Here is a 22,444-nt window from a genome sequence, read left to right on the forward strand (position 1 = left end):
TCACACAAACACACACAGTGTGTCAGGCCATTGCAGGTCACAAGTAGAACTCATCAAGCTGACCTAACCAACAAAACAAAACAATATAGAAATAACTTCAGAATACACCAACAGAATTTACAAATTTAATAGCAGAGGACACAAAAGAGTTTGAAAAGTGATTCATTTTCCGTACGGGTGCTGAAAAATGATGCCCTGAAGTCATCATGACAAACTCAGGAGTCAGAGGGGGGTGGGGCTGACTCAGGGTGCTTAATATTTTCTTCAGAAACTGCTCTTCCCAAGAAGAGTGTGGGTCTTTCAGTTTGACACCTGTGATTTTAGAGCAAGTTTTAACAAAGCTCTGCAGTTGGTTTTTGTCCTTCAAAGACAGGCTATAAAACCAGCAAATGAAAGAATAATCAAGAAGGCTTTCAATAAAAGAACAAAGAAAAGTGTTGAGGATCATTTTGTTTACACTAAAAGAGTTCAGTTTCCTCAACAAGTAGGTTCTTGATCATCTCCAGGAATAAAAAATACTCTTTAATATTTCATTAAGGCCTTGACAGAATGTACCAAACACTTGTTCACTTGGATTTAAAGTTTTGGTGGCAAAATTGAGGGTCACTGTGACCACGTGTCTATTATATACAGTCTACAGTTTATTTTAATGTGTAGAATTTCTTAGGAAAGCCTTGAGTAATCTTCTTCAGTTTTGACACAAATGTTAACTTGGATGAACTAACGTAAAAGTTAGGGTTACTAGTGATTCAGAGAACTGGATGGGAGGTCTATGGATGGTGGATGCATATGAGTGAACATATGGTTGTGGTTAAAATATATGTGTCCACCCTACTGCATCCTTGTAGACTAGAACTACATCTGCAAATGGACGTCCATCAGTCCTGGTGCATCTATAGCCTGTCCGTCCATGGGAGTGGATCTCTCCTTCACTGTGGTTCTCCCCGAGGTTTCTCCCTTTTCCCACTGGGTTTTGAGTTTTTCCTTGCCGAGAAGGAGGGTCTAAGGACGGGGGATGCCCTGGACACTACTCATTTTCTTGCTGTTCATTTGACTGTTGTTTACTCTAACTGACTCTGTAAAGCCCTTTGAGATAACCTTGTTGTGATATTGGGCTATACAAATAAAGTTGAATTGAATTGAATTGAATTGAATTGAATTGAATTGAATTGAATATAAAGCATCAGTCAGCAGCAGAGGCGATTTCTCATAGACTGCAAGGGAAGCCCGGCTTCCCCTAAATTTACGAAAATTAAATGGTTAAACATATTCAGTTGTGTTGACATTTCATTGACTACAAATGTGTTAGAACACGTTCGTCTCACAGACGAGTTTAGAATCAGCTTTATCACAAATCAACGGACTCAATGTTGTTCACTTCTCATACATTCCCGTTGCGCTGTTTTCTCATACGATCTCTGCTCAGTGCATTTGCCCGAAGACGCTCAGCATCCATGCACTTCAATGGGACTGAGTGGAACAGTTTTTTTCATTGCCTCAAAACTGGGCAGTAATTGGATAAATGCCACAATGTTGTCCCACCCCTGGATGCTCGGCGTCTCTGGGGGTGAATGGAGCTGTGGGCGGAGCTCGGCCGGGCTGGACGCTGGGCTTCCACGTGCTGATTGGAGGATCAGATGAAAGGCTGAATCCCATTTGACTGACAGCTATTTTGAGATCTCCTCCTTCACTGACACAGTTCAGTTTAATACCGTCGTGCATTCTGCTGTGAAATGGAGAGAGAAACCATTACGAAATTACTTGTTCATTTCTTGCACTGTAAATAAAACACACTTGTACTTCCTTGTTTCAATTTAACATAATTTCAACGTTTTCTTGTTTACTTGGTACGATAAGTCACTGACCATTTTCTTAAAAAGGAATGGAGGGTCGAATTTATGTTTAAATAACTTGACTTTTTTTTTTTTGTGTAAGTCGAAAATGAGCTTCCCCTCTCTGAAAGACGAGCAGCCGCCACTGGCCAGCAGTTGGATGAAGTAACTGAAAAAGGTCATTTCTTCTTCACACTTTGACACACATCTCCATGTAGATCATGTCAGAATGGTTTCAGTTTCTGACTTTTCCAGAAACAGAAAAAAATGGAGCGACTGATCTCAGAACTCTTTCAAAGAGAGTGTTGCTCGGGTGGTGTTTGTGGTTAACTGAAGCTCTCAGCTAAGCTACATCGATACTCCACCTCTGGTCCTCAGAGACACAGACAGAGCAGAAACTAATGAAAGGATGTCCACAGTGGTGTCACAGAGGAGGACGTTCCCCACAGTTGCTGTGCTCATGACCTCTGTCAACTGACTGTTCTGCTTTTAGTCACAATCTACAGGATATAAGATGACAGACAACCAGACAGAGCTCATGGGACTGCCAGCCGTTGAAACCTTTATGAGATTCTAATATCCATGGTCTGTTGGTATCATTGCAAATATATGCAATATACTTTAATGCAGATTTAATTAAGTTTTAAAATGTTAGCACTCGATGGATTGCTGTCGTGGAAATAGCTGTCTTAATTGAGCCAACAAGTTTACTCATTTGCTCCACACTGTTTACTTTGAACTCAAACTGGCAAAAAAATGAAAATAAAAAGACACATTAAATTTTGATCTTCTTAACATCATTTATTTTTGGGTGTTTTACATGTGACAGGAGCTGTTGAGTGTCTCAGACTCCAGATGGAGCTGTTTACTGTAGTGGACTTGACATGTAACGTCTTTGTCCTACTTAAGTCTAGGTGATAACATATTATAAATGAATAGAGATCTGACAGTATTTTAATTGATTTCTCTTCTGTGTGTAATTACTGTGGGGCTTAAAACCAGACAGAAGGCCTTAATTCAAGTAAGAACAGCACCAGTTTTCATACTGTAGGACTTACTTTGCAATTACAAAGGCTGGAGTCATTAGATATTAACAATAACATTAGAATTGTTAGAGCCATTTTTTTGTGTTTCAGTTGAAAATTCCTGTTTATATTTGGATTTGATATCTTATTCATATCTGAAAAGTAATTTGGAATTATGTGTCTAATATATAAATATTTTTCAGTATCAGTCTTAACATCATTTATGTGATGCAATTCTATTGGCCTCTGAGTTCGATATGAAAACATAATGATGCATGAAAGACAGGCGGAAGAAGCCTGGAGTCCAGGAGCATCACGGTATTTCGACCGTCACATAACCTAATTTGTAGCATTTAGGAATTTATCTTTTGTTTTGTATCATTTAAGCTTATGTTAAAGATAAAAACTGAAAAATTTGGATCCCAGACCCTTTATTTTCTGATACATGCCAAATGTAAAAGAACTCAAAGGTCCAAGGCCAGTGAGTTACCATGCTGCACTCAAAATGATAGTTAAATAAATACTTTTTAGAGCTTAAAATTCAACAGCTGAAGGTTTTTTCAGATGAATAAAATGTAATAGGATACTTCCAGTCTTCTTTTTAATGGCTCACAGTCAATACTATCGACTGCAAAACAGTCACTACTTGCTTCTGGACATTTCACCGTGTTAAAAGTATCTTGACATACGTCAAAGCTGGTCTCAGAGAAAAAAAAAAAAATCCACAACCTCAAACAAAAAAAATCTATCCATCACAAGTGTTTTTCAAAACGATCCCTTATTTTTAGACAAGTGATAATACACAAGGTTCCAGGTTTGCACTTATTTAATTAAACTCAGTGCACTGGGGAAAACAGAAATCAAAAAATCTGTGTTAATACTACACCCATGAAGGCAGAATCAAGTTACTGACTCTGGAGTTTCACTATCTGTCATTTAGTGGAGCTGATGTAGGGGTTTGATGTTGTAACGTTATAGGACAATTTGGACAGATTTTGATACATTTGAGGAAATGAAACATAAAAACCCCCACTAATCCTATCAGTGCATTCATATAAAAATAGAGCTTCTCACCTGAAAACTCTGATTTTCTTCAGTTTTCTCTGTTTTGGTGTAGTAACTTTTGAATTTACTCCGAGAGTTAATGAACATCTACATGATCAGTAAATTTAATGTAGAAAAATGTCAAATTTTCCCTGAAAATGGCAAAATGCAGAGTATAGTATTATGAATGAATGAATGAATGAATGATTGAATGAATGACTTATTTATTTTAAAAATGGGACAGTTCATATTAATGAATATTTACATGTCAATATGAGAGATTATAGTCATGCAGCTAATTTCCATCGTGAGTCCCATTGGCAGATAAAAACAAAACAAAACAAAACAAAACAAAACAAAACAAAACAAAACAAAACAAAACAAAACAAAACAAAACAAAACAGTTCGCAGATAACATATGCCATAACTGAAGTAAAACATAGAAAAAGAAAAACAAGCAACAACACACAGTGCACACAGATTAAATAGGGACCAAGGCAGCCACCAAGCAAAAATGGATTAAATTTTACTCATGAATTATAAGCATCCCATTATGATTTTACACATGATTATATTAAAAATATCCCATTGTTGTTTTTACACATGATTATATTACAAGTATGCCATTGTTGTTATTACATGTGATTATATATTATAATAAATGTTAATAAATCACTTATAAAAGGTTAAATGTAGAGGAAAATTATTTGCCAGAAAAAATAGCTCTAGGTCTTTAAGGGATAAAAACCACAACCTGATGCTTGTCAAATGAAAAAGTCATATTTATTGTGTCATTAGAACTTTCCATTTCCTCTAAAAAAGCAGTTTGTCATCTTACCTGAGGGTGAATCAGAGTTAATTAAGTAGGAGTAAAGGGCTATACTTTATCACCATTGTAAATTAAAAGTAAATTTGACAATCATAATTATAACTTGTCCGGTTAAAAGGAGACACTAGGTGGAGGTGCTGCAGTTTTCCAGAAATAGACATATTGTGAACAGTTTAAATGGCATTAGGCTTTTATGAAAGCGACAGTGTCAGCCTGTATTTAACCACCCAGCCTGCATGAAGTGGAAGGAGCCAAGAATAACCTCCTGAACAATATGTGACATAGATGAATGTACATACTGAATATGATGGAGGTTGAAGATCAGTGTACACAAAAGGTGAGTCACTGAGGAAAACGTGGTCAAAAAGTGTCTAAAATGGAGAGTCTCTTTTGGAGAATTGGCTAAATGTGATTAGTCTGTTTATGAAATGAAAGCTTTTATCCAGTTGGATGTCTAAGCATGTTAATGTGCCACTGTGTCATCTATTAATAACCTGGAACTTAAAAGAAAAGCATGACTTGAAAGATTTGTTGGATTTTGACAAAACCAGCACATCTGCTTCTTTTACTGTGAAGGAATCAAAATGCCAGTGGCTTGGAATAAAAATTTTAAGTTTATTTGTTTGCTTGTTTATTTGTATCAGACATGTAAGTAGTCACAGTCCATAGAGTATAATGAACATTAAAAGAAATAATAAAAAGGGTTATAAATGTAAAAACGAAACGCACACACCCTATCTTCAATAACAAGTATAAAGATGCTGGTGCCAGTATTTTACAAGTGTAAAAGTCAGAGTTAACAATTGTAAAAATCACAACTTTTCTAGAATGACTTAAACGCAGTATAAAATTCAAAATTGCTCACCGTAACATCTCATAATAAGAGCGAACATTATTAAAACAGAACATACCACTAGCACTACAGCTACGATAAAAAACATGTATAATACAGAATGCATTGTTTAAAGCAACTCTGACTGAGTACAATGTTTAAAATTAACACATAAGTAACAGAGATAAATATTTGAGCAAAAAGATATGGACAATTTATTCTTAACAGTAGTGGAACAAAAATACAACCTGCGAGAGATAAAATTACTCCTGCCATCAATGTAATAGTTTAATGTAATAGCGCACAACTAAGATTGTGATTCTGACTAGGTGATTCTCAATTCACAACATTTATAAGAAATAAAACCATCTGAGTTCATTTCTTTGAGCATTTTTAAGTCCAAACTGAGAGTTCTTGAGTCCGACTCCATCACTTTCACTCGTTTTTTTTAACGCATAAAGACCCAAACCTCCACTGGCGAGCAAAATCATCTAAACTGTTTAATACCTGTTGATCCACTAATCCTATCAATACATGTGAATAATTGTTGTAAAACACAGTTTGTCATCTTTTCATGGTCATCAGATATGACCCATTTGGACATTCAGAGGCTCCATAGTTACCATGGAAACACCGTCATCTTCTACAGCATTGATTCACCAGTAAAACCTGTGGAGTTTGATCAATGACAGTGGATGGAGACACTTGTTTTTGTGTTCTGTTAATATTATCTTTGCTGAAAAAGTAACTTTTACTTCAGTTTTCTCTGTTCTGATGTTTCATGAACATCTAAATTAAGCGTAGTAAATTAAATATAGGAAAATATATAGTTTACAGTGAAAAATTGAAAATACAGAGGATAATATTATAATAAATGGCAATAATTCATTTAAATTTCATCTGGGAACTGCCGCAAAAGTAGCACTGGGTGTTTATGGGTTAATCTGCTTGTAAATGTTATTTTTACTAACTGTTTATTGTCAAATGTGGCTGTTATATGTGTTTTAACTGTACAATCTTTTAACTGTGTTATATTTGCTGCTTCCTATCTTGGTCAGAACTCCCTTGTAAAAGAGATTCTCAATCTTAATGGGATTTTTCCTGGTTAAATAAAGGTTGAATAAAAATAAAAAAGAAACAAGGGCTTATAATTTGAAATGTTAATGCATCCTTTATGAGTCTAACCTCCATACGCCATTATTGTGCGTCTGGAGGGTGGGAGCAGTAATGCTTTATTAAAAACCTTTTAACATCCACTTAGTCACCGGTGACGCATTTAATGGTCAGGATAAGGTTTAGGTGTTGTGTTTCAGTTGCATGTTCAATGCAGAAAATAGAAACTGTCACGTTCAAATAAAGCCTTATCAGATACATATTGTACTGGTATAATTTATGAATGAATGGATCTACATCTTATTCAAAAAAACAAGCTGCTGTATTATCCCTTTCATGCATGAATTATAAGAGCCTTAATCAAATTTTTTTCCTGAGTATTTTTATTCCTCTAAGCATTAAAAAATAATGCAATTGAAAAAATGTTTATGAACCTATTTTTTATAAAGTTGCAAAAATGTCCACTCAGCTGGACACCATACATTTAATTTCTGAAGCAAAGAAACATATTTACCAGTAAACTGTGTGAAAACTATGAAATAAAAACATTTTTAATGCAGCTAATCTTATGCTGTCTCACATTTTAACATAATCTAATACAAAGTCATTACTCACTTCATGGAGGTAATATGCAAAAAACAAAACAAAACAAAACAAAAAAAACCCCTCCTGTTAATTGTAGTCTAATAACAATAACAAGCAATTGATTTTCACTCAAACATGTTACTGCAGATCAGGTTTATCTAGAACAGCAAAGTTACAGTAATGGTATGAATGTCAGTGTATGGGATGATGCATAAGTGTCCACTGTGTTGGCTGATATGGAACTAAAACAACAAAATCCATGAATATACAAGAGAACAGTTGTGGAATAGCTGTCCACTGTAGTGACCAGTATGCATGAAAGGGTTATTATAAATGCATGGTGACAGGAGATCACCACTCAATAGTAAAACAGAATATTGAAGAGAAAAAACACATTATGTGAATGGAGGGAATCAGGTGTTCATCAAGGGCTGGGATGTAAGGCATGAAAAACAAAAGAATATAAAGGACTGTTGCAAAAAATTAGCTATCAATGTGCAAAAATACCACAGCCAGGAGACACTCAAAAGGACAAAAATAAAATAACATCACCTACGGATCATTAACATCACAGAATACATGAATATGGACCGGTGGGTGTGACAAAGAATATTTTACACAAGAGCTCTCTGGTGCACACAGGTCTCTGTTTGTCACCCATGTTATTAGCCTCAACCAGATGGCCCTGCTCATTGTTTGTTGAAAATTAGCTTGATTATATAGTTGCTGATGTGATATGAATGTGGGTTATCCAGTTCTACAGACCTGACAAAGAAACTAGACTGCAGAAAGAAAATACTTTACTTTTAGAAATATAACAGGAATATTAAACCTTAAACCTGGCAGCAGAACATGTAAATGCCTGTATACCACTGTATAAACATGCAGCCGTGTTTACAGCTAATTTGTGGTGATTCATGTTCACTACATCCTCCTACAAGCCCCACAAGGGGGGCTGAGGCTCGCTGATTAGAACCAAAGGCCACTAATCAGAGGAGAAGTTTAATAGAAGATAATGATCACAAAAACCGAGTAGGTGTGATGACTCATGTTTTATGGGTATAAATATGATTACCTCCTCTGTTCACCCATGTGATCCCCAGCATGCAGCCACAGAGCAATGTTGAAAGGAAGGTCAGATTTCAAGGACAATGAATTCAGTTTAGTATGGTTGAAGCGCAATTATTTTTGAAAGAATGCAGCATCCACAGCTCTGGGGTGAAAGCTGTTCCTAAGTCTGTGGATTTTCTGCAGCCTTCCTGATGGGAGCCACATTTTGAGGAACTTGTTGAATAGTTAGTGCACAGGTGTCAAACCAAATCCGCCCCCCCAAAGGGTCCAGTCTGGCCCTTGGGATGAATTCATGAAATGCAAAAATTACACCAAAATATTAACAATCCTTTTAGTTCAGGTTCCACATTCAGACCAATTCAATCTCCTTCCAGTGGGCAGGACCAGTCAAATACAGTCAAAACATATAAATAATGACAATTCCAAATTTTTCTCTTTGTAAATGTAAATATTTTCATGTATCTACACTAAAACAAAGTATAATTTTGCAAAAAATGTGAATAACCTTAACAGTTATGAACAACCTGAAATGTCTTAAGAGAAGTACAATTTTAACAAGATTCTGCCTGTTGTTAAATGCCTTGTGTGTTTGTAGATCCACTGTGATCTGTACGTTATAATGTACATGTGTGAATGATAAACTGAGGCAGAATATTGTTAAAATTACACTTATTTTTTCAGTTTGTTCATGTTATTCACATCTTTTGAAAAGATAGTTTGTTGATGTAAACCTTTTCATAATGGAAATTTACTTTTTTGCTCTAAAACAGAGAAAGGTTTGGAGTTGACATTATTTATATATTATTATGTTATATTATTTTACTGGTTCAGCCCACTTCAGATCAAATTTACTTGAATGTGGCCCCTGAACGAAAATGAGTTTGACACCCCTGAGTTAGGGGATGAAAACTCACTTAAGTCATATAATTCATGAAAGTTTACTCACATCAATTTGCCATGTATCATGGTTATTTTTGTTCAATTGTTATTTCATTTATAGTCCTTTCCTTTCCTTTCCTTTCCTTTCCTTTCCTTTCCTTTCCTTTCCTTTCCTTTCCTTTCCTTTCCTTTCCTTTCCTTTCCTTTCCTTTCCTTTCCCAGAAAATGAAAATGTTTAATACATTTAGAATATAGATTTAAAGCAGTAAATGGAGCAAGAAAGCCACTGATTCATATTATTATTACAAAATATTAAAAATACAACTAATATATTTTGAATGTATAATGCAGAGTAGCTTTGACTGTACAGTTACCTCAGTGAAACCATAGGATTTTATACCAAATTAAAATAAGCAGTGTATTAAAAATGCACTATATAAAAATGTGCAAAAAACATACTTTTCACGCTGATGGCTGCAGCTTTCATTTACAGTTTAACATGATAGCCTTTAAGACTATCCTGTAATAAAAATGCCTGGAGGGGTTTTGAGCAACCAGTCCATTACATCATAGAGTTTAGTGACATCTAGTGGTCTTACCCCAAGTGACACCTGTACAGCACTTCATCTCATTTGAAGAGAGAATACTTTTCTAGATGCTCATGATTATATATGATATTGTCCAGATATGTACCTTCAGCATACCCCTTAGAATATCAGATTCATATTTGATAACGGTCACAGATCCAGTAAAGTGACATAAACCTGCAGATATAATGTAAAATACAGAGAAATACAACTATATCATTGCTTATGGTTTTGTAACACCTCAACAGATCTGAAATGACACTAGGGATGACACATTTTAGTAATTTGATAGTCACCTTAATAATTTATGTTGTAGCTTCATTTGTTAGAAGTCAAGGTTGAATATCAGCTCCTGTTAAATATTAAAGTGCACTGAGTTTTGCCCTGTGTCTGTCTGGACAAAGGAGCCTGAAGTCGACCCTGAGAGGTGAATACTGGACCTGACCTCCCACATTTGCCTCAGTGACACAGGTGTCAAACATACGGCCCGTGGGCTAAAACTGTCCTGCAAAAATTACACTGACAATATTAACAATCAAGGATGGGAAAATCATTTTAGTTCAGGTTCCACATACAGGCCTATTTGATCTGAAGTGCATTAGACCAGTAATATTATAATACTATAATTCATCCATTCATTCATTCATTTATCATCTGAACCTGCTTTATCCTTACTAGGGTCACGGGGGTCACTGGAGCCTATCCCAGCTACTCCTCCATGGTGTGACCCGCTCTCGCCCATACGTACACTGTGTTAAAAAAAAAAAACAAAAAAAAAACAAACGGTTATATTCCGGCAGCAGGGGTGCTGAAAAAATACTGTAATATAACAGAAAATAATCAGCTCATAAAACTACGGTAATTTTCCATAATTAAAATACAGTTTTTGCCCTAACTTTACATGAAATTTTGCAGATTTTTTTGACTTTTTAATGTTTAATAAAGAATATTTACATGTATTAAAACAATCAAATTACCTATAAATATATATATAAATAATTTTCAATGAGACTAAGTTGTACAATCCACTGATAAAAACTGTATTTGGACAGTTTATCAGTGCTTATACATGTTATACACTCACAAAAATACATTTATTCAACATTTTTGTTGTGAAACCTCCCATAATTACACAAGATATTTGTCAATTAACAAACAAGTCCTGTTAAACTTACAGAACAAATCCTTCTTTAACAGTTAATTGTCAGTAATTTTATCTCGTTTCATTTTTTTTTTTACAGCATTGAACTTCAAATTAACAGCATAATCTCATAAATAGAAAATAAATATTTGTGAAATTATGATACATTTGCAGATGTATTTTAACTGTATTTTTTTTTTGAAAAAAAGAAAAAAAATTCTTTTAAAAAATTTAAATTTTATGGTTATTCACAGTTACAGTTTTTTCGTGTTATTTTACATTTGACGGGTAAAATCACAGTATATTTTTGTCATTTCATTAATATTTTCCTGTATCTTAAAAATACAGGAAAAATCTGTGAAATAAACTAAATTAAATTATGTTAAATTACAGATTTTTTTTTACAGTGTAGCTGGGATAATACTATCACAATAACCTACAAATAATGACAACCCCAAATTTTTCTTTTAATATAAAATGGTACATGAAAATGTTTACATTTAGAAACTATCCTTTCACAAAAAATGTGAATAACCTGAACATATGAACAACATTAAATGTCTTAAGAGAAATAAGTGTAATTTTAACAATATTCTGCCTGTTACTAAATGTTTTGTGTATTTGTAATCTGTAAATTGTAATGCACATGTGTAAATGATAAACTGAGGCAGAATATTGTTAAAATTGCACTTACTTTTCTTAAGACATTTCAGGTTGTTCATTTTATTCACATTTTTTATTGAAACTTTGAAGATGTAACTATTATAATGTAATTTTACTTTTTCACTTTTACTATTTTACTGGTCCAGCCCACTTCAGATCATATTGAGCTGAATGTGGCCCCCGGACTAAAATGAGTTTGACACCCTTGTTCTATAGCATACAGTCTAGATATGTAGGATATAGTGTTGTTGGAAACATCCAATGGTATTTATGTATTTAAAAAAAACACAAATATGAACCTATTCCTTACATCTAAATATCTGGACCATAGTTACAAAATCAACAGATTGGCGGATGTTAGGCCTGTTTCATTTTCAACACCTTAAATCCAGGTTTATTATTGTCATCATCATGTCAAGGCATTTATTTGATCCCAAACCATGATTTTCACAGGTTAAATGCTTCACCAAATATGTAAATATGTACATGTATGTTATCTGTGGCATTTTAGACATTTTCTGTTCAGCTTCAAATAACTCTATAGGTTGCAGATGGTACAAATATACATATATATATATATGGGTGATCAGATTGGAGGATGTGCTATATGTGCTCCTATATACTACACCAGTGTTTTTCAGCGTTGGGGTCGGGATCCCACATGGGGTCGCCTGGAATTCAAATGGGATTGCCTGAAATCTTTAGTAATTGATAAAAAAACAAAAAAAAAAAAACAAAAAACAAATAACACTTACTAATAAAAAATATATGGTGAGTTGAGAGAGACAATCACAACATATAAAAGACATGACAAACTGTGAAGCTATTTAAGATGCTGCAGCTCTTTCATAATTCATAGCTTGAGTTATTGTTTGTCCAGGATTAATTGTCAGCCTTGTAAATCCGAGCTGGACTGACTGTACATATCCTGAACAAGGAAAATCAAATTCTCACTTTGTGCAGTAATCTACACCTGGCTTTTCTACCTCTGTCCATAATAATATACATTATATAGTCTAAATGTCGTCTAAAATTAATCTTTATTTGCAACATAGAATAGCAAACTATTACATGATCAAAAACAATTTTTTTTAGCAAAAAATGTCTTTGTTTTGAATGTCTGGGGTCAACAGAAATTTGTGATGTTAAAATGGGGTCATAAGGAAAAAAAAGGTTGTAAACCACTGATCTACATTATGAGGTGTTTTCTTAGAGGAACCTGTTGATTAAAGAATGTAAAGCACACCTTTAATGCATGTATGGAGTATATGTAAATCACAGCTGGTGTCATCTGAAACGTGTCACGTGCCTTATTTAGAACACGGAATTCCGCATCGGTCTGTCTTTCTGGCAGACTGACATGAGAAGAAAAGTAAACGATTCACGCCCCATCTGCCCCGTTTGACCTCAGTTCACTTCAGCGCCACTCACACAGATTGGACTACCAGGCAGCACAATGGCTACAGGATTACAGGTTGGATTCAGGTGATGTCCTTTTTTAGTTCCAAACAAAAGCAATCTTTGATGTCTTGAATTTTAGCGTCCCATTCCTGAAAACCACATGACTCAGGAAGAAAAGAAGCTAAATCAGAAAACAGAAAGAGAACACCTTAGACAAATCCTGCTCCGTATGCTGCAGCTGCCTTGATTAAAGGATTTTCCTTCCCACACTTTTTTCATTTTCCCACACTTCCTTTTAAAGACTAAAACATCCTGTGCTGTCTTTGTCTTTTTAATTTGTCTGTCTTATTGTATTTCTTCTTGATACTTATTTTCCTATCCTCTTATTATTCATTAACTGGTTTATTTGTCTGTTAATATATATTATCCAACATGTAGCTGTCATGGAAATAAAGTATTATTATCTACTGTTTCATCGGGTGCATCAGACTCCAAAGTTCTATAGCAGGCTATTTTTTTTTTATTTTTATGACAGTGATAATAGTTTTAATCATTAACTAACTTTACTTCTCTCTGCAGTGATGAATTACTGCAATAACACAAATGTGGCAGCATTATTTTTTTTTTTTGCAAAACAGGTTGGCATCAGTATTTGTATTGTGTCTCATTTTGAGTTACAAGTTTACAAACAGCCCAGACACAAAAATAAAGCAGAAAATTAATGGTACATGACATGGCTTCACCGGTTACTGACAATACACACAAGGTATATAGAGTAAGCACTATCCAGGATGTAAATAAGAGTATTGAAAATTGCCATAAAAGTGATTAACACCAGTTTATCCCAGGGGCAGAGATGACCACAGTTAGCAGGTCTCTTGTTGTTTTGGAAAGTGTACAGCGGCCACATCACCATAGCTGTCATATACATCACTGCCGACATGACATTGTAGACGATCACCACTTTGTCGAAGCCGATTGGGCACAATGAAGTCAGCTGTCCAAGTGTGAGCAGGATTATGAGGATGCCAAAGATGAAACACAAGGAGTAAACAGCCACGCACCACTGCAGTTCTGGTTTACCGACGTACTGGCCCGTCTCCAGGGAGGTGAAAATGAGACAGGCCAGGAACGTCTCCAGCATCTTCATCATACCAGGCAACGTGGACAGGAAACCAATGTGCTCTCCACTGGGACGAAGGCGGGTCAGGACCACCTCGCCGGCATATGCCCCAAAACAGACCCAGGACACCACGGAGGTACCGATCTGGCGGTGGCAGGTCTTGCAGGTGAAAAACGTTGGGTAGATGATGGAGACGACGAAGACCATGAGGCTGGCCAACATAGCAAAGGCAGCGGTGAAGTCATGCCAGGCGAAAGGCATTTTGGAGTTTAGAGTCGAGAACTCCAAGATGACAATGAGGAAAGTGAACAAGAAACAGAAGCACCAGGTAAACATGCACCACGCCCAATAAGGAGATGATTGGGCTCCTGCTGTTGCTGCCAGGCTGAAACACATACATGTGAGAATGGTCGCCATCATTCTCATGATCCCCACAGGCTGGGTGATCGCCTGTAAGTCCACACTGACCATGGCTGTTGGAGTTTCTTTGACCTTATTTAACCCTGATTTACTCTAGTTCATTCTTCAGATTGCATCCCTCCTTCACAAACGGTGACGCTTTTGTCTTTTTTAATCCAGATCCTTTTGAAGATATCCATGTAAGAGCCTCGACAGATGTTCTTTGAAAATGAAACTCAGGTGTGGTTCTGTATAATCAAGCAAAGCATCGTGGGCTTATCTGTGTGGTTTATGACCTCCTCTTCATGCAACTGATTGGACAGTGGCTGGTTGTTATCATGTTCACCCTCTGACACACTCTGGACTCTGGTCTTCATTACAAAGCCTCATTTATAAGATAATCTGCCACATATTGATTGAGAGTAGGTCATTGTACCTGGAAAGATTCGATTATTATATCTGAGAGTATGCTACAAAGGAATGGAGGAAGTTAAACTATGAAAAATTGTGAATGAACAGTAGAACAATGAATTAACAGTGTTACTTTTTGATTAACACAAAACAGAAATAAATACAACTTAAATATGTGTATCTAATAGGTTTCTGCATCTCATTGGAAAACACAAAACCAAATACCCTTCATATGTGGTTAGGCTGAAAAATAAAGCCATATCAGTCATTTCACCCATAAACACCCCGCGTAACTTTTGTGTCGGTTTTCTCTATATTTAACCTTTCTTAAGTGATTTAGCACCATATGTTATAATATTATCCTCTGTATTTTGCGTTGTTTTTTTGTTTTTGTTTTTATTCAGTGTAAATCATGATCATTTCCTATATTTAATTCACTGATCATGTACTTGTTCATAAAGGCTCAGATTAAAGTTGAAGGATATTATATCAGAAACAGAAAACTAAAGAAAAAGTGACTTTTCAGCAAAGATGTCAATAAGTGAACATAAATTAAGTGTCTTTACCAACTTTCAACTCCATGGGTTTTACTGGTGAATCAATGTTATAGAAGATGACGGTGTTTCCATGTTCACTACAGAGCCTCTGAACGTCCAAATGAGTCATATATGATGACCATGAAAAGATGAATAACTGTATTTTACACCAATTATTTACATGTGTCGGCTGTTTGGGTCTTTTTGGGTTAAACATTATTAAGGCTTAAAGTTACATTGGTAAGGGTGTGGCTCCCTTGAATGAAAGTTAAGTACCATAGGGTTTCACAATCAGCTGTTTTTGGAGCTCATGTATGTTGGATTAGTTGAAACATTTTACAGTAACATGACCCTCAGCTAATTTGGTCAAACAGTTTTGTACATTAACAGTAATGTGGAATTGGATAATATAATCTGTCTCACACACTGTGTACAGCTTGTTTTTCTGAACTGCTGTTTTGAAGCCAATAGTTTATACTTGGCCTGTCAACGTGTTGACTTTTGAAAGCTGGAAATGACCATATTTGGACAAAATGGGTGGAGCTGTAGCTCATATGATCATTAAGAAGACATTACTCAGACCTGTGGATCAAGACAAAATGACAAAAAACAAGTACATAGATAAAAAAAAAAGATCATTTTTGCCAAAAAAAAGTGTGTTGTATGTTATGTTATTGTATATTGACATGATTAATCTGCTTTTACTCATTAAAGTTACTATAATACATATGTCTGACAAAGAAAATAAAACTGAGCTTTTGATTCATAATGTCCTTAAAGCTGGATAATAATGGTTTTATTAGACTTTGATTAATCTACTTCCATCCATCCATCCATCCATCCATCTGTGGTGGTGTGCTAACAGTTGCTAACGTCTATCAGTTTAAGATGCATTCATGGTCCATTTTAACCTGTTGATTTCCTGGTTCTCAACCAGGAAATACTTGGATTTTTTTAGATATTATATTCTGTATTCTAGCTGCATTTACTCAGAAACAGTGCATTTAACCCACAAAGACCCAAACAACCTTTGGTGACCAAACTCATCTACCAATATAACATGGTTAATAACTTCTAATCCACTAATCCTATCAATCCATGTAAATAACTGGTGCAAAATACGTCCATCCGTCCATCCGTCTGTCCATCCATCCATCCATCCATCCATCTGTATCAACTGTGCTCACTTAGGAGACAGGAGGTGTTTTCATTTCATACCCCTACTGCACCTGCACAGTGTTCTCTCTGTTACAGCAGATCTTTTGTTTCACCCCATCTCCACCCTCATGTTCAAATATACCTGTGACGCCATAAAACAATAACGGCCAAAGTTTATGGTGTCCACTCTTCCCATTTCTGTGAGGACAGCGGTAACCCCCTGTATTGGGCCAAAGGTTAACTTTTTGTTGTCATAAGATAAGAAATGTTACAGTAGCCCAAAAAGATAACTCCCCTGCTGGATTTAGAAAATAGGCAAGAGCCTGGAAACAAGTTCTTCAACCTTAACTGATGCACTGAATAGCTTCTCATCTCTTCAACATTCATCAGCATCCTATAAAGACCAGACAGTGCCAGGAATCATAATGCTCAGATTGTGAAAGAGTGTTTCAGGGAGCACGAAACATCATTTTCACACATGGATTGTAGAGGTGTGGAAATGTCTTGAATTTAACATTCATCACGATACAGACTTCTGCATCAATGCAATAAATCAATAATAAAGAATCTACAATGTACATCAAAATTGCACTATACTAACACTCATTATGTATTTTTCAGCCTCAGACCAGACAATAAAGTTATATTGCTATGAGGCCGTCTTGCATTGAATTGTGGGTTAACTTCAGGTTGATGTTATTTCTGTGTTGAGACGTGGCAGAGGGAGACTCACAATTAACCCATAAAGACCCAGAGCTACTTTTGTGGTAGTTCCCAGATGAATTTTTTTTTCTCTTTAACCTTTCTTGAGTGATTTATCACCAATTATTATAATGTTAACCCCTATATTTACCTTTTTTTATGTAAATCATGCATTTTCCTGTTTTTAATTTCCTATATTTGATTTAGACATTGATGAAATCTCAATGTAAATTCAAAGGTTATTATATTAAAGCAGAAAAAAATTGAAGAAAAAGTAAGTTTTGCAGCACATCTGTCATTAACTGCATATAAACCCAGTGTCTCCATCCACTGTCATTGATCCAACTCCATGGGTTTTACTGGTGAATCAATGTTGTAGAAGATGAAGATGTGTCCACATTCACTACGGAGCCTCTGAACGTCCAAATGGGTCATATCTGATGACCATGAAATGATGACAAACTGCATTTTACACCAATTATTTACATATATTTATAGGATTAGTGGATCAAGAGATATTAAATGTTTTAGATCAGTAGATGCTTTTGGTCACCAATGGAGATTTGGGTCTTCATGGGTTAAACACCACACACAGAATCTGGGTACAATACAAATTTAATGAACTTATTGGGAAGTGTGAAATGGAAAATGCACACACTGTTTGTAAAGTCTGCTTCACCAAAATGATATGGCTTATGTTTATAGCAGCCTTTATTGGACTGCTGAGGATTTATGACCTTACTTGGTCATAGAAACGCTGGGTTTCATCACCTGTTGAACCACAGTACATGTTCCCATCACAACGCCACTTCACAGAAGCAGATGGTACTAAACCTGCTCACCATAATTAAAGTAAAGCCCAGGCAACAAAATGCAGTTGTAATGTTTGTTTCAGGATGTGGTCTTTCATAAAGCAAACAAACTGTATTCAATTCCAGATCTGTCCTGACGCCAGACCAGTTGAGAACCACAGATGATCTAAAGGCTGGTTCAGTATATGAAATAATGCAATTCTTTGATCTGCCTTAACTCTTTATCATAAAAATGAGACTGTGTTTTGAAGATTGCAGACTAGAATAAGGTAAGATGTGAAAGTTTTGGGAAAAAAGTTTGTAATTGACTGAAAATGCCTTACAGGTGTGTCTACTACACGCTTATTCAGAGGCAAACATCCTTTTTATAAGTCACATGATGACTCTCACTGATTCTATTTAACGCTCAAACAGGTTTTTTAACCAGTAAACAAAGCATTCATCATTATGACCCTCACCCCCACTAGGGTATTACAGTCATGTTTGTTCTCCTCCAAGATGATGATGAGACACACATGCTGCAAAAACTATCAACGGGTTCATCTTCTAGTTTCTTGCTGAACCAGAACTGACACCATATTTTCATTTCTAAATCCATAACATATGATGGATGTCTCTGAAGTATTTATTTCTTTTAGTGTTGCCTCAACATAGTGGGATTATTCAGCCTGGAGGATATGATCGATGACGGGCGGTGGGAACAGAGGTTTATATATTTGTTATCAATATGCTAAAATCACAGATATCAATAAAAATAGTCGTGTACTAAACTTCAGAATTTACTTTATTTACTGTTAATGTCTCAAATTCTGAATCTGACAAATGCACTGAATCAACTGTTACTGAAACTGTACATTTAATGGTCTTTAAAAATAAGAAATTTAAATAATTGTGTTGAAAATGGAGGGAAAATGAAGAGGGATTACAATAGAACCCTGATGTTCAGATTACACACAGTCGATACTGTTAATATCATTTATCATCCGAAGTGAAAGCAAAAGTTCCCTGTCACATTGATTAAACATTACACAGAGAAATTTTGTGCCAAAAGGTTTGAGATAATCATAAAATTCTTTTTTTGTTTTTACTGCCTGCCACAGTATGAGAATACAAAGCCCCACTCAGGTGGATTTGTATAGTTTATGACAACACTAGAGTTTGAATAAATGTGACCAATGACTTCATGTTCTCACTGACTGGTATGATCTCAATCATTCATCTGTAACTGCAAATGTACATTACAGATTTTCATAGAAAAAACCCAAAATTTACAGAAGGGTTCTACACACAAATGTTAATGATTCAAACAGAACACATTTTGTTCCAGGTGAATGTTAGTTCAAGTAAACAGATGTTTCACTGATTACTGGAAAAGCAGATTAAACAATCAATACTGTTAATATCATTTAACATCTGAAGTGAAAGCTGGTTTCCTGACTCATTTTAACCCATAAAGACCCAGTGTTACTTTTGTGTCAGTTCCCAAATAAATTTTTCTTTAGATTTCAACTTTCTTAAGTGATTTATCACCATTTATTCTATTATTATCTTTCGTATTGTTTTTTTCTTTTTTTTTTTTTTTGTAATGAAAATCATGTATTTTCCTGTATTTAATTCACTGATTATGTAGATGTTCTCAGAAACTTAAATTAAAGTTGAGGAATATTATATCAGAAACAGAAAACTGAAGAAAAACTGACTTTTCCAGTAAAATCTCTCATTAACTGAACATAAACTAAGTGTGTCCATCCACTGTCATTGAACTACATGGGATTTACTGGTGAATCAGTGTTGTAGAAGATGACGGTGTTTCCACGGTAACTACGGAGCCTCTGAACATCCAAATGGTTCATATCTGATGGCAAAGAAAAGATGACAAACTGTATTTTACACCAATTATTTACATGATTTGATAGGATTACTGGTTCAGAGGTCATTAAATATTTTAGATCAGTAGATGGTTTTGGTTGCCAGTTGCTGTTTGGGTCATCATGGGTTAATCTCTGAGTTCAAGCTGACTTCAAAAATTGCTGTAAAGCAGGGGTGTCAAACTCATTTTAGTTCAGGGGCCACATAAAGCCCAATATGACCTGCAGTGGGCCAGATCATTAAAATAATAACATAATAATACATAAATAATATAAATTCCAAAATTTGTATGTCTAATTTCTATGTTTTAGAATGAAAAAAGTAAAAATATATTATCCAAATTTCTACATCTACAAACTCTTTAAAAAAAATATGGAAAAACATGAACCGTGACCACAATGAAATTTATTAAGAAAAAAAGTGCAATTTTAACAATTTATGCCATTATTTGGCCTCAGCTTCTCATTTTTACATGTTCATTACAATGTACAGATCACAGTGGATTTACAAATGCACAAAACATTTAATAACAGACAGAATATTGGTACAATTGCTCTTAAATCTCTAAGACATTTCGGGTTGTTCATATTTGTTCAGGTTTTTCATATTTTTTGTAAAAGGCTAGTCTGTAAATGTTAACATTTTTATGTAATTTAACTTTTTTACACTAAAACAAAGAGAAAAATATGTGATTTTCGTTATTTATACTTTATTATGATATTATTTTACTGGTCTGACCCACTTTAGATGGAATTGAACTAAATTTATTTTGACCTCTGTGATTGTTAATATCTTCAGTGTAATTTTTGTATCTCGCTCATCCCGTGGGCTGGATTGGACCCTTTGGTGGGCCGGTTTAGGCCGCATGTTTACACCGCTGCTGTAAAGTGAAAAGTCTATGTTTGGCTGACAAAGAACAACAGCCTAAAAGAATAAAGAGTATCTACAATATGAGCAACCAGGTTGAAGCAGGTCATGAAAGTGATAAAAACTAATACATCCCAAGAACAAAATTGCCCTGAGGTGCAGTACTCATCCCTCTGGGGATAGTGTTTAAAACTGTAGAATGGCCACATAACCACGGCGGTTACGTACATCAGTACACAAAACACATTACAGCATTTCAGAACTTTGTCAAATGGTGCAGGGAGGAGATCCGTAAGGCGACAGATAGTAAAGATGATGATGAGGGCGGCAAAAATGAAACAAATACAGTAAACAGCAGCACACCACTGGAGTCCAGGAAAAGAAGAGAATGGAACCAGATTTAAGCAGCTAAAGATGATGAGAGCGATGTAGACCTCCAGCACTTTGAGGAGGCCTGGGACTGTGGACGTGAATCCACTGATCTCATCAGGTTTGGCCCGGGTCAGCCAAACTTCAACAACATACAGGATGAAGGCCACATAGGAGGTTACCGTGGCGCCGATCTGTCTGCCGCACTTTGAACAAGTGGAGTAGACTGGATAGATGATGGATGCACTCAGCACCTGTAGAAGAAAACAGGTCTAATGTTACTGTCACATCAATTCATTATGTAAGATCTACTTTTAGATATAACTATTCATGTTAACACAATGCTGTGTAATTATTAACAGTGATAATAACAGGTACACACCAGTAGAGAAGCCAACATGGCAAATGCAGCAATAAAATCATTCCAGGAGATGGGCAGCTTTGTGCTGACACTGGTGAATTCCAGAAGGAGGATGAGGAGGGTGATAGCAAAGCAAAAACACCAGGTTAACATGCACCGTGTCCAGAGGGAGAGTGTGAGGATACCAGGTACAGCTGCCAGAATGAAGGTTGAAAAGGTGAAGACCACCTCCAGTATCCGCACAATGCCCACAGGCGCTGTACACGCTTTGAAGTTCAGAGTAATCATGGCAGGTGTAATCCTTCAGTCAGTTTACTCCTGATGATTTAATTTAACAGTCTGTGACCTCTTCTCAAAATGGTCATTTGCTGATTTTCTTTTCTTTTTCTTCTTTGTTGATTTTCATGTATCTTACCCTTTGTCCTCTCAGTGCTGTCTGAACATTTATGACAGACAAAAAAACAAAACAGCATTGTTGTTCATCCGCTGTGTTAGCTCATCCTCAACAATCAGCCAGAAAATATGTTACAGAAGCTGCACGCTACTGGTAAAGAATGGTAAAAACAAGTAAAAAAGAAGACTATTCATGCACAAAAGTTCTCTTTAATTTCCTGTCATCAAATAACATGTGAAATAATGGTGTAATGCCCTTTACTGCAGGACAGTCCTGCACATTCAGGTGTTTTATTAAACAACCACAATTACATAAGAGCTGCAGTCACAGTCACAACACACACTGAACTTACAGAAAAGTTTACCGACTGAGTTAACAGAGCCATTCCATCCTGTGTGTGTCCTCTGTCTCTGCTCTTCTCACTTTCACACACAGACACGC

The 22,444-nt window shown here is 35.6% G+C and overlaps 2 protein-coding genes across 2 annotated transcripts; both read right to left on the reverse strand.

Moving 5' to 3' along the window:
• Positions 1–13,741: 13,741 nt before the first annotated feature.
• Positions 13,742–14,596, reverse strand: LOC115424809 (myeloid-associated differentiation marker-like). Its single transcript, XM_030142225.1, has one exon. It carries the CDS (start codon positions 14,594–14,596, stop codon positions 13,742–13,744), a length of 855 nt encoding a protein of 284 aa, XP_029998085.1.
• Positions 14,597–20,908: 6,312 nt separating this feature from the next.
• Positions 20,909–21,897, reverse strand: LOC115424588 (myeloid-associated differentiation marker homolog). The gene is made up of 2 exons (XM_030141946.1): positions 21,631–21,897; positions 20,909–21,502 (listed from the first exon to the last, which is right to left on the reverse strand). The coding sequence occupies exons 1-2, from the start codon at positions 21,895–21,897 to the stop codon at positions 20,909–20,911; spliced, it is 861 nt and encodes a 286-aa protein (XP_029997806.1).
• Positions 21,898–22,444: the final 547 nt, after the last annotated feature.

Source organism: Sphaeramia orbicularis, chromosome 8, assembly GCF_902148855.1.
Source record: "Sphaeramia orbicularis chromosome 8, fSphaOr1.1, whole genome shotgun sequence".
In the NCBI taxonomy this organism is placed as follows: Eukaryota; Metazoa; Chordata; class Actinopteri; order Kurtiformes; family Apogonidae; genus Sphaeramia; species Sphaeramia orbicularis.

Bases quoted from the DNA above. Each gene is read 5' to 3' on its own strand.
- LOC115424809 (XM_030142225.1), bottom strand. From the start codon at position 14,596: ATGGTCAGTGTGGACTTACAGGCGATCACCCAGCCTGTGGGGATCATG.
- LOC115424588 (XM_030141946.1), bottom strand. From the start codon at position 21,897: ATGATTACTCTGAACTTCAAAGCGTGTACAGCGCCTGTGGGCATTGTG. The intron at 21,503-21,630 runs GTGTGTACCTGT...TTTCTTCTACAG, and splicing joins CCATGTTGGCTTCTCTACTG to GTGCTGAGTGCATCCATCAT.